This window comes from Astatotilapia calliptera, chromosome 15 (genome assembly GCF_900246225.1).
Source record: "Astatotilapia calliptera chromosome 15, fAstCal1.2, whole genome shotgun sequence".
Taxonomy (NCBI): Eukaryota; Metazoa; Chordata; class Actinopteri; order Cichliformes; family Cichlidae; genus Astatotilapia; species Astatotilapia calliptera.
Genome location: NC_039316.1, coordinates 32721625 through 32735140, shown reverse-complemented (window position 1 = coordinate 32735140; position 13516 = coordinate 32721625). Strand labels below are relative to the sequence as shown.

Genomic DNA, 13516 nt, shown 5'->3' with positions numbered 1-13516 from the left:
AAAAAATTCTGCAGATACCTTTTTTTGTAAAATACTGAAGTTGAGGTCATGTAACAGCTAAAACCTTCAGACTTCAGGCTTTCATCTCTTTGATTGCTGTCCTCAAATATAAAGACACTGAAACATTTCATCAATCTTTGAAGGACAAGAGCGATGTTACTTCTTTGATATTCCAGGGTATTTTGCTTTCTGTTGGTAGCTTGCCTGCAGGCAGTGAAAGAAACATCAGGATAGATTAGGATGATTCCCAAAACGGCCAGATTGGAGTTTGTTGTGGTTACTTGGCAGATCTACTGATCTTTGACCTCTAGGTGAGTACAGTATGCTGGCTTGCTTTCAAAATCATTCAACAACTACAGTCCTGAGCTTCTGTCTTGCTGGTTGAGACTTACAGAGAGTAGAGATCATGCTGACACATGGTACAGCACCGTAGCGAGATTCAAGACAGGAAAAACATGTATGGCAACATGTGTGGGGTGTAATCCGTATATATGTGTTTGATTGCATTATTCTGAAAGAGAACTCGTTTCTTTTCTGGACGGAGACAGCGTATCAAATAACATGTTGACTCCTCGTGTTTATCTGCTTAATAAAAAAACACTACGCGATTAATACCACTAACACCTCAGTATTACGGATAAATGTGGGCTCTTGTGTGGGCGTCGGTTTATTTGTGTGTTTGCGTTTGATCTCAGTCTTCAGGTAAATTATGGACCGCACTGTTTAAATACGAAGCAAGCGTAAAGCAGCTGAAGGCTCGAGCCAATGCAGGAGTTAAATATTCAGTACTGGGAAAGTATTTGCACTTTGGTTTTATTACAGTTTTAACGGTTAAAACTGGCTTACTGGGTATTCTTTCTTTATACTTCACCAAAGATTGCTTAAGAAGCAGCTCGCTGTTTTTGCTGTGGGGTGCCAGGTCGAGGAGTGTAACCAATTTTAAACGTTTAAACAAGTAATAAAACAAGTTCCTCACAGGGAAATATTGTGAGTCCTGTTCATATCAAAAGGATTTCATATCAAAAGGATTTCATATCAGCGTTAACCCATATTGATGAATGGGATGACATCTATGGACTGAAAGGGCAAAGCGCTACTGGATGAAAATCAGTAATGAATGACTTTGTAAAGCTCGTGTCTCATGTTTGGCAGGAACTTCAATACTATAAAAAACTGAGTCTCCATTCAGAGTGGTGTTATTAGAACAGGAAGTGATTTGGCCAGTAAATATGACTATGAACTGCGGAGATGATTTTGATCCTGCATACATTTTACTTCTTACTGGTTGTGACTGTTTCCTTTCTGGTAAAATCCAAAACTTTGAACTGTTCTCCTTTCTAATATGTCTTCCTCTCCATATAAACCCTGTCTGTAAATACTCTACCTTTGAGTCATATGTGTGGATTGTGTTGTATTGACTCAGGCTTGCATTGAAAAAAAGAAGAAGAAAAAAAAGACCTGAAATCCCCCAAAGAGCCATGTTGTACTCTACCCTGCATTCATTTCTAGGCCTGCTTGTGAATGAATGTGTCACTCAGCTACGAAGCAATACACACTACAGTATGTACACAAAAACAAACGCCATCCAGCTTGGTAGAGGTTGCCGACTGTAGAGCTTCTACTAGCACGCAGAAATAACATGTGACTTGATTTGGTCTTGTATCACTGCCTCTTCAGTTCCCTCTCAGCCATTTAAAGTGAGAGAATATGCTGTGGATGTTTTTATCTGTACTTTGTGGTAAAACAATAATTAAAAAAAAGTTGCTAACATTCAGTTTACTGTAGTTTTTGAAGTGTTTCTGCCCTCAGTGAATGCTTTTACCTGGCGCTTCTTCAACATCCAGTGAGGTTTTTACTCTGAACTTAAGATTCAGATTAGTTTAAAATAATAACATATGACAGACGCTTGAGTCACCAGGATTTAGCATGAAATTGTCATTTTGGTGGCAAATATCTGGCTGCTAGTAGCTTCAACATCCTCAGGATGTCACTCTTTCACTTTTCATTTTTGAAAGAAATTTGAAGAAAATCTCAGAAACTAGTCAGTGTCCGTCAAAGACCCAGAGAGAGAGAGAGAAGGGCATTTAAATTTTAAACAACTCACCTGCCACTTTATTAGGTACATTTGTTCAATTGTTTGGTAACATATATGTGCAATCATCCAGTCACATAGAACCAACTCAATGCATTTTAGGCATACAGTTCAAACCAGACATCTGAACGGGGAGGAAAGGTAATATAAGTCACTGTAAATGCAGCTGATAGGCGGGCCTGATGTATTTCAGAGACTGTTGAGCTATTGAGATTTTGCCATGCAGCCTTCTTTTGGAGAATGGTCTCCAAAAGAGCAGCAGTTCTCTTATCAAAACGCCTTAATGATAACTGAGATGAGAGGGCGTCAGCAATTAAAATGATTACATCTTAAACAACCAAGGTATGCAGAGGAGCATCTCTGAGTGCACAACACACTGAGTCCTGAAGCAGATGGGCTACAGCATCAGAAGATCGCAGTTCAGTCAGCTAGAAACATTAAACTGAAGCTATAATTCACCCAGGCTCACAAAAACTGGACAGCAGAAGATTACAAAAAATGTTCTCTGGTCTACTGAGACTCAGTTTCTGCTGCAAGATTGAGAGGCTTATACTGATGGCTCATTTAAACACCACAGCCTACCTGAGCATTGTTTCTGACCATCTATCCCCTTATCACCACAGTGAACTCATCTTCTGATGGCTGCTTTTAGCAGGATAACACATCGTGTCACAAAGGTCAAATCATCTTAAGCTGCTTTCTTGAACACTACAGAACATGGCCTCATAACAGTCACTGGAAGCATCTGTGGGCGTGGGAGATTCTTATAATTTCAGAATAAAATATTGGTACAAATATCTACAAAACAGCTGGTTGAGTTCTGCTCGGAGTTGACAACATCCAAATAAGTGATTCAGGCAGCTGTCATGATTTGGAGCTATCAAAATAAAACTGAATTAAACTGAACTGAATAGATGTGCTGGATGAATCTCGTCCACTGCCACGAAGGTCAGAAACATTTTGTCCTAAAATGCTCTTGTTTCATTTGTAATTGCACAAATAACCAGCAGAGGGGGAAATCCTCCAGCCTGATGCTTTTATACAGAAATCTAAACAACAGATGAAATTATACTGCCAAAATGTGTTAATGCAACACTGAATCACTAATTCTGAACAGCAAGATAAAATTACACTCCTTAAAGGGATCATTTCCATAAAGTGGCAGAGAAAAAAAATAACAGGTAAACAACAGGTAGTTTCACAATCATTCGAAAACTAATCTTAATGTAACTGCCCTTCATGAAACTGACCATGAAGCCTGACCTGTTTAACACCTTATTTACTGTAGACTACATGTGACCTTCATTACGTGCAGGTAAAAACCCCCCAATAAAAAACAGCGAGGCTGGCTAAAATATGGAGGAAACAGTGTTTATTGCCCAGCAGCATTTATTTCAAACACAACCGCATAAAGCCGAATAACTGTAGGCTAGAGGTGATCGCAACAGTCAGCGCAAACAGAAAGATTACACTCTTCTTCACATTTAAAACAAGAACACATTTGCAGTAAAGACTCGGTAGAGTATTAAAAAAAGAAAGAAAGAAAGAGAAATACACAAGTGTGCAGGTTACAGATAATAAACACTGATTAATTCCTCATGTGAACCCAGCAGCGGGCGACATTCGAGTTTGTCAGCAACATGCAAATTGTTCCCTACAGAAATCCACAGCATGTAGGCTATAAGTGTATATCAGATCTCATGTATCAAATATGGGTGTGGTTGGCGTTTTCCCTTCTTCTTTTTACAACCAAATCCCTCATATTTTAAGAATATCAGAATCATAAATGTGTATATTATCGTAGAAACACTGTCTGTCTGTTTGGTCCAGCTGACGACTGCATATAAGCAGTCAGTACGCGACTCTTTCTCCCATTAGGAAAGCCCATGGCATCATTTCATTGAAAATACTGGCAGTTTAAAGCTGCCTTGTTCAATAGTAAACATACATAGAATTAGTTATGTAGAATATATTAGAGGCAAATGCCCTTCATTTCGGCACCAAAATAAATACACCAATTTGACTTAAAAATCAAATACATCATATTGATTTGTTCTATCCGCCAAGTGGGGGCGAGTTTGAACAAATGGTCGAGGAACGCAAACACAGTTTGACTTGCTGCTGGCTGGTATCCGCGCTGAGGTCCATGTGTTGATGTATTTTGTGCCAGGTGTGTTTTACGTTTGATCAATCATAAAAGTTCAGTTTTCTTTTCGATTTTTTTTTGTTAAACAGACGAACATGAATGTACAGTTTTGGCCTACGTGGCCTGGCATTCATCCCCTGCGCGTAACGGCACACATCTGGGCTACGAGACACACGGAAACCCCAACATTAACAAAGTCCAAGGAGCTTATAAGCTGGTCAGTGGCCCAACAGCAGGTTAGTCCCTCCGACTAGTGCACTTGAACCTCGTGTGGCAGCAGCTGGCAACCGCTGTTCACATGGGTGAGCACCTTCTGCTTCAGCTGGGCCACTTGCTCCCTCAGCAGGCTAGCTGTCGAGGCCAGGTCGGTGTTTTGGGTTTTCAGCGATTTGACCTTGTCCTCCAGCCTGGAGATGCGCTCCAGTTTGCGCCTCCGACACTTGGAGGCTGCGATTCGGTTCCTGAGCCTCTTCCTCTCGGCTTTGATGCGCTCCTGAGAGTCCATGTCGATCGGAGACAGCGGCGGGCTCTCTCCGAAGCTCTGAACGTCGGGGACCGTCTGAGGCTCCTCCTTCAGCGGCTGGACCCGAGACAGCTCTGGCTGCGGCGGGGCTGCCCCTAAATGATGTGACGGAGGAGGCGGGAAAGGGACCGTGTCCGTGGTGTAGTTGACAGTGGTTCCCAGCGGCCCACTGCCGTAACTGTTCAGGTTCGTGTACACCGGTAGATCCGGCTGCACGGTGACTGGGGCGATGTTAGCCCCGAGATCCAGGGTGCTGCTGGGCGGCGCGCCTCCGTTCAGCTGGTTCTGCTTGTGTAAATCCTCCAGCGCCTTCACGAAGCCCTCGGCGAACTCCTGCTCGTCCGTCACCGTCTTCGGGTAGAGGAACTGGGAGCTGGTCGGAGTCGTGGTGACCATTCCGTTGGACTGGATGATTAGCCTTTCCAGCTCTGGAGAGGCCAGCTTGAGCAGCCCAAGGTCCGGGGAGCTGAGGATGCTCTCAGCGTCGCGGAGGTGCGGTTTCAGGTCTGCGTCGTCCGCCAAGCTCAAGTTAATATCCTTCTTCATCATTATTTCCGTGGGTACAATGACAAGTGGCGCTGCTCGACACTCCCTCAGAACTGTGTCCTGCCCATAACCTCACAGAGACGAACCGCGCCGGGAATGATCTGCTCTTAAAATGAATACAACACTTGCAACACTTGTGTGAACACCCCGTGTCGCTCTTCTCCTCTCCTACAGGATCTGAATACACGCCCGCGCGCACCGCCCCGAGCTTTTCTAGCCTGGCACGTTCCATTATGTCACGCCGGAGCGCGCGTATTGGGTAGAAATTACGTTTTCCAGTCTTATATTTGAATAAAAGGACGGGCCGAGCAGAGGATGCAGACAGAGGTCTCACTCAGCGTTGGTTTCAATAGTTTCTCTCCCACCCTGGTTATTTAGTCTCCACTTTGATTTATGAGTCATCCAGTTTAAATCGAGCATTACGCACACCTAAAAGCAGATCACTAACAAAAGTGGCTCAGAAATGTGTGCCGTGGACAGACTGAGTCACCCTGTTAAAAGTGAAGTAGTTTGTAATTACAGTTAGATCGATAAGATAAAGGCACACTCTTTTATAGTTGTGCACTTGTCCACCACCACAGTGGATTATTAAATCAAATGATCAATATAAGACTGAAGAGCAGACTTTCAGCTCTAACTTGAGGGATTAAAAAATCTTACTTTAACTGCATTTTATAGCTTTTTGTTGATTGTAATTTTAGATATGACGACCAAAGTCAGAAAAGTCTGGATGAGGCTTAAAAACAAATAAACTAACAAACTATTTGGTTTATTATTGTCAAAAAGGAATGCACTGACCAACCTGGCTTTATATATATATGTGTGTGTGTGTGTGTGTGTGTGTGTGTGTGTGTGTGTGTGTGTGTGTGTGTGTGTGTGTGTGTGTGTGTGTGTGTGTGTGTGTGTGTATATATATAAATAAACCAGCGGTTGCTCTTTGTCTAAAAACCAAACTTTTTAGACAAAGAGCCTGCACAGTTCTATAAACATGACAGATGAAACCAGAGTTAAGTTGGACAAAAATGATGGGAAGAGAAAAGAAACAGCTCATGATCAGGGGAGTAACACATTATCTGTCAAACACTGTGGACATAGTATTAAGGATATCAAATGGTTAATGCCTCAAAGCATACTGCAAGAGCAACCCAAGAGTTGCTCAAGGAAAAGAAATGAGATATTCTTCGATGGCCAAGTCAGTCACCTGATCACAACCCAACATGCTTTTCAGTTATTAAATACAAAACTGAAAGTACAAAAACCCACAACCAATCAGCAAAAAAGTGGCTGCAATGAAGGCCTGACAGAGCACCTCAAGGGAGGACAGAATTTTTATCCAAGCACTGAAAACAATCCTTATATTTAAAATCATGTTAAGTTGTTGAATGAATGGTGAGCCTGTGATAACGAGGGACCTGTGTGTAAAAATGGCTTTAATTCCAAAACAGTATTTTTTTTGTAAAACTTCTCAAACAGCTGAAAGTCTACAAACTGTAAACGTTGATTGATTTGTCTTTTTTTGTTGTTTTCTGTTTTTTAACTCAGTCTTCAAGAGAAACAGTAGAATATGTTAAGCCTTATATAATATTCCAGATTTTCTGTATGCTGTTAAACATGTAGTGCTTTTACTCTCATTCTACCACAAACTCCAGTCACAGCGAGGGACAAAGTCAACTTATGTGATTAAACATGTGAACCATGAGTTTGTTGGGGTTTTACAGAAACCCTGCTGTCCACAAGTGATCATGCCACATTATTTTTTAACACTTGGATTAAATGTTATTGCAATTGTTGCTGTTTATTGCTGTAGAAAGGAAGCTGGACAGGCCTTTAAACCACTCACTGAGAAAAGGGGTTTAGTGGGTTTTCCCAAAACACAGCAACAGTGGCAATAACAGAGTGCACGTCATTCCTCTTGCATGTGAAACGAAGTCAACAAAAACACAACATGTACCATGGTAAATAACAAATATTGTAACTTGACGATAGCTGCACTTCAAGCTTAATATGATTTAAACTTTAATCAAATGTAAAACAAACCCAGTAATGATTAAAGATCGTGTTGTACCAGGTTCATTTTCTATCAAATATATTTTTAAAAAATGATAACAGCAACACTGCACATTAAAATGGAAATGTCCCTTTGCACAATTCTGGATACGAGTTGTGGTGACCCATTGGTGAATCTGTGTGCTCAGACTTAATACTTTTCTCAGAAAAGAGCGTTCACTTCTGTTTTGTGCTCTCAGTCAGCGATTTTAGGACATATCAATTAGGGGAAGTTGAATCTGAAACTGGTTCAATTTCAACATTTCCTCTGGTCAGTGAACAGTTTCCCGCTTTTGGTTTTGGTCTCACATTTTGTTCATTTCTTCTCTACTTTGGAGTTTCCATTTTCTGACACACATTCCCCAATTTTCTTTTTTTTTCATTTGTAAAGATATTTTTAAAGTCAGACAGTTTTTAAACATCTCCATAAAATCAATGTTGTATACAGCAACAACACTTCAAACAACAGTGCTGCCACTTCAACAGCAACTGAAAACGACGCAATAAATTAGTTTGAGTAATCATGGCTTGAAGAAGCCTGTATTGTTTGCCCTCCTTTTCATGTGGTAGATGTGATTATTTCTGCTTTGTACATAAAAACACGGAGGGGCGACTGAACCGACCATGATTTAGTCAGCTGATGAAGAAACCCTGGTTTCACTCATCGGCAGTTGTCTGGCTTTTAAAGGGTTACAGAAAGTGGGTATGTGCGTCACCGGTAGGCCCCATCCATCACTGCAACGCTCTGTGCGGGTGGATCACATGATGGACTCTGTGATGTCAGATCTCTTAACTTGGCGGAAATGGAGGTGGGGGGGAGTAAACCAACAGAGGAGAGATATTTTTGTGTATGAAAGAAGTGAGTGGGGGTGTTGAGACTGGAGGCTCTAGCTGGGAAAGGATGTACCTCTCTCTCTCTAGCTTGCTCTCTCTTTCTCACACACACACACACACACACACACACACACACACACACACACACACACACACACACACACACACACACACACACACACACACACACACACTTGTTTTCATATCTTAGTGAGGACAAAAATGAATGCCTAACCCTCACTCTCAGCCTAGGAGTAACCCTGACAATAAAACCACATTTTGAGTCTCAAAAATGCCTTCAAACCCATGGGGATGGGCATCAGTGTGTTTAGCTATTCTCTGGTGAACAATGGGCTTGGATGTCAGTTCCTTAATCATTAATATGCAAATCCTCATGACCATAAATCAACAACCCCTGATCAAAGCTCACTGATCAAAAACCACTGATCAATGGCCATGAGTACCATTCACAGAGAGTTGGGGAATGGCTGCAATCACAGGATTGTAAGATGGTGAAAGATGTACCCTTAGGCCCCCTCCTCAATTCAGAGATGGTCTTTCCCTTTTCATGTAAATGGCCTCCTTGATTCCCTGCTCAAACCGGCATTCCTCCCTGTCCAGGATGTGTACATCCTCATCCTTGAAAGAGTGTCCACTGGCCTGTAGGTGTAAATAGACTGTGGAGTCCTGGCCTGAAGAGGTAGCTCTTCTGTGTTGTGCCAGCCGCTTCGCCAGAGGTTGTTTGGTTTCCCTGATGTATAAATCATGGCAATCCTCCTGGCACTGAACTGCATACACTATATTACTCTGTTTGTGTCGGGGGATCCGATCCTTGGGGCGGCATTGTGCGCAATAATTACTAAAATCTCACCTGTATTATAGGAGGAGCACCGTCTGTCCTCAAGTTGTCCTGGACATACGGATTGGCGTCGGCTACCTGGTTTGATAAAACTGGTTTAATAATTGTTGAGCTCAAAGTCACTTGGTTTCTCCTGCTGAAAACAGTACGTCCAGATAAGGAGCATCGACTTTCTGCCATGTGGAAGTCAGTAGGTAAGAAATTGATCTGAAAAAAATTAAAAATTAGAAAATATATATATATATAGTGTCGACTAAACCATAAACGAGTAGATAAATACATGCAGGATCCAGGATCCAATCTCATATTGATTTACACACTAACCGCATTCTGATACAGATTCCTCACATCTCATTGGAAAGTATTCCAGTAAACAGAACTTGGCTAAGAGCCTTTTTACTGTAATACATGCTTGTCATGTGATTTCTGAATGCTCTGGAGTGTTTCAGCATGAGTCAACAAAGACGCTGTGGAGCAAACTCAGGTCTCCAAGAATAATTTTCAAGGCTGCATGTTAAGGCAAACCACTATGAGCAGTCAGGAATGCTTGGTATTATTTATTGTAATGATTCCTCTGTGCTCCAAAGAGCTCATTGGTGCATTGAGCAAAATTGATGTGTGGTTTGCACTTTAAATATTAAATGTGAATAAAGGAGTAGAGTAGCATGGATATGAGCCCTTTGAAGGTCTTACAAGAAATCTGTGTTGACCTCCTGTTTTCAACAACTCCTTCATTTAAGTGCTGTAAAGTTTGAATAAATGAAAACATATGTGATTCTGCTGGAAAAACTTAACTGAAATGTTATTAAACGATGCACACGTTTGTATTTGTAGTTGCTCGTGCTGATCTCTGTAAGTGAGACACTGCCTGCGTTGCATCGTTGCATGTGACACTGTGGGCATCTGTGTTCAAAAATAAAACAGATGTTTAAAAAAAAACATATCTCAGATCTCATTTCCTTTTGTAGCACTTATCTTTCATGCGTAATCATTCTGGTTTCATAGAAATATACTGTACTAGTATCTGTGGTACTGTGACAGCATTTGCCTTCCTCCTACATAAATGTCAGAATTGGCAGGCATTTTAATTTCCAGCAACCATCAAATATACCGTTCCCCTTCATACGGCAGTGAGCCAGGCATGTGGAGGTGAACAGTTAGCAGGATTCAAGCTTATCACATACGCTTTGTTTCATTTTTTTAAATCATAGATTTGAAGCATTTTACACTTAAACAGAAACAAAGGTTCAGTGTGTTGGGAAGCGGTTAGCACTAATGCTTAACAACACCAAGGTTCCTGGTATAAACCTCCAGATTAACTAGAACTTTTCTGTGTGGAGTTTGCATGTTTTCACAGTACCCGTGTTAGTTTCCTCCCCCAGTCCAATAATCTGTTATGTATGCAATATAAACATCACGTTTTCCCCTACAAACACGGCGATAAGCTCCAGCGCTCCATGACCCAAAGTTAGAGAAGTGGTTAAGAATTGTATATTGACTTTTTTCTGTTCCCTACTGAAGTGCCTGGGATTTTAAATGTGATTAAAAGCATCTTAAAGATTCGCTTCCAGTATTTCCTGAAATAAACTCATCTATTTAGTGTCTAATTAGTATTCATTCAGCATTAGATGGAGTTCAGTAACAATCCTTAATAATACAGACACGCATGCAAGTTCCACTAAGCTGCTCCTCTGAACCTACTGACGTAGTTTCAAAGTGTAGGTGAAGTTCCACACTCACGGGGGATGTAGGAACTGTGTGCGTGCGTCTGTAACGCTGCTCGGCATAAAACACACCGGCATCCACAAAAACACGCTCTGACAATTTCAAGCAGGTAACCACAAAACCTCACGGGCCCACACCTTTTCATAGTTATGCATTAGGTGATGAAGAAAAAGGTAGCATTTGATATTTGATTATTATTATTTTCCACTACATGCTACTGTTTTCCACTGGATGTTTTTTCTGCTATGAGGGAACAAAACATTTAACCCCAAAACCAGTCATATTTTTCAGTTCTTATTGGGTTCAACCTTTTAGTTTAATGGTCCAATCTGATACCTATTACATTATGTTTCTGGTACAGCATTACTGTTTTTCTCGATGATGCTTCCCTTAGTAGCGGTAAGGTGTTCACAAAGAGTCTCAGTGATCTCAGACAGAGATTTCCATCCATTTTCCAGATCAGCTTTGAAACTGAAAAATGTAAATTGCATTCTGTGAAAAAAATAATCTAAGGCTGAGGCTTTTAATCAAAACTTTTATGCTGAATGTCAGCCCAAAGACATTTAGCGCTTTCTAAAAATAACAGCCACAGGTTTTGCTCCACACGTCTTTATCGTGATTGCCTTTAAAGATCATTAAAGCCTCGAGAACAACAGTAGGACGATAACAGGTTGTCTCTCACGTGTGAACAGAAACTCAACTGCTCAGTGGTAGTGGCTCAGTGGTTGATACTGCCACCTCACAACAAGAAAGCATTGGGTTTGAGAATCGGTCCAGATGGTTTCTGTGTTTCGGCATCTCATGTGGGTTTCCTTCACAATCCACAGACATGCAGGTCAGGTGATATGACTACTTTAAGTCGCCCACAGGCTGGCACATATAGGTTCACATCACAGTGCATCACGAAAGTAGTTACATCCTCCCACTCTCTGCCAGAATCAGCCTACAATAAATTTCCCGGTCCATGTTCTTCTTTTGTCAATAAACTCAACCTGAAGTGACGATTTGCTGTGTGTTTTGCTTTTTTTTTTTTTTTTTTTAAATCTGTTGATTCAGTATGTCACTCCTCAATATACACAGCTTCTTAAAAATAATGCCTATTATTTCCAATATGTAGCCTATCTATGCCTTTAGTTATCTTTACAGACAGTATAACCGGCCCGATCCATTTAGCATAGGCCTTTCATAAGAGTCTATTGTAGCAGTTTAGCAAACCCCCCAAGGCCCACCATCCATCCTCCAGTTGGCTAACTGTTATTCATTGAAACTGATAATATATTACGAGTTATTTGCTGTGACGCTATAGGGCTGCAGGCTTGCCTTGGCACATTTCTGTTCAATCATAACGTGGTATTAGCATGACAATAGCTTTAATCAATCAGTTTTCTCTCATTACTGTACGGCAGCTCTGCCAGACATGATAACAACCTGTAGTGGGAGTGGACTGCTGTTCATCAGGTGTGACAACATCATGACATTTAGGGGGTGTTGTTTCAACTCTTGGATTTTAAAGTCAAGTTCTCAGCAATAAATGAGAGCGATAACAGTAAAGCTTCCCTCTGGCAGAAGTTGCATGTTTTTTCTGTTTATATTAATTATATCTTAGTTTCATGTTGTTTGTGGTTTTGACAAATTTTCCTTTTAGTATTGTGATAAAACGGTCTGGAATTGACTTGATCAGAGGAGCTGACTTGAGGTCCCTGATATTTGTTGCAAACAGTAAATTTGATTTAACTTTAACTCAAATATCTAAAAATGCAGAAAAGCAAATCCTCAAAAGTTTTATCAGTGATATTTTCGTTCACTTGTATGTATTTATTTCTGTTATTGAAGGTCACGTTTTTATGCTCAGATGTTTGGCAGGATTCAGTGAGTGAATCTAATCAGCATCATTACAAATATTAAGTAATGTCAACTGTACCCTCATACACACAATAATAACATGGACTGAACCACCACTCACAACCACTAGCACTTTATATAGCCTCTGTAGAAATTATCCACATATCTCACTTATCTTAACTGCACTACTGTATAATTCTGTGTAATTAATTAATTCATTCTACAACTGTTTATAACCTGCATAGTTCCCATTTCTGTATAGCTGTATATCTCATATTTCTGTATAGTTTTTCATATTTGTATCCTGTTCATAGCCTGTACACAGCTTGTACTCACTACAGCCTGTACACACTTATAGTTATAGCATATTGATAACATACCTTCATACCGTGTACATTATAACATACCATTATAGACCCATTTCTGTAATATACTTACATATCTATATTATTGCTAATATATATTGTAATATATCTATATCATGCCTAAAGTACTTCTGGATGGATGGAAACTGCATTTCGTTGCCTTGTACCTGTGACATGTGCAATGACAATAAAGTTGAATTCAATTCTATTCTATTCTAATGTCTGCTATTACGTATGTCTAACATACTGGATGACTGTAAACTTACTATCTTCATGGAGACTTTGGTATACTTTAATTTTTTTTTCTTCACAAAAACAACGTCAGACAGGAAAATGGCATGTATAGATCCAAAATCAGATTTAAAAAAACTAAAGTGAATGTGAACCTTAGGTTTAATATTTTAATTTCCATTTTATAAAAGTTTCTTCCGAAGTAGTGTGAACATTCTCGAGCATCTGCCACCTCTCTCTCTTTCAGTCCCACATTAGTAAAATGTGTAACTAAAAAAATTAGTCAAAAACAGCAGCTGTACATTTT

The 13516-nt window shown here is 40.4% G+C and overlaps 1 protein-coding gene across 1 annotated transcript; it reads right to left on the bottom strand.

Moving 5' to 3' along the window:
• Positions 1–3442: 3442 nt before the first annotated feature.
• Positions 3443–5900, bottom strand: LOC113006389 (transcription factor jun-D-like). Its single transcript, XM_026142341.1, has one exon. It carries the CDS (start codon positions 5308–5310, stop codon positions 4489–4491), a length of 822 nt encoding a protein of 273 aa, XP_025998126.1. The 5' UTR covers positions 5311–5900; the 3' UTR covers positions 3443–4488.
• Positions 5901–13516: the final 7616 nt, after the last annotated feature.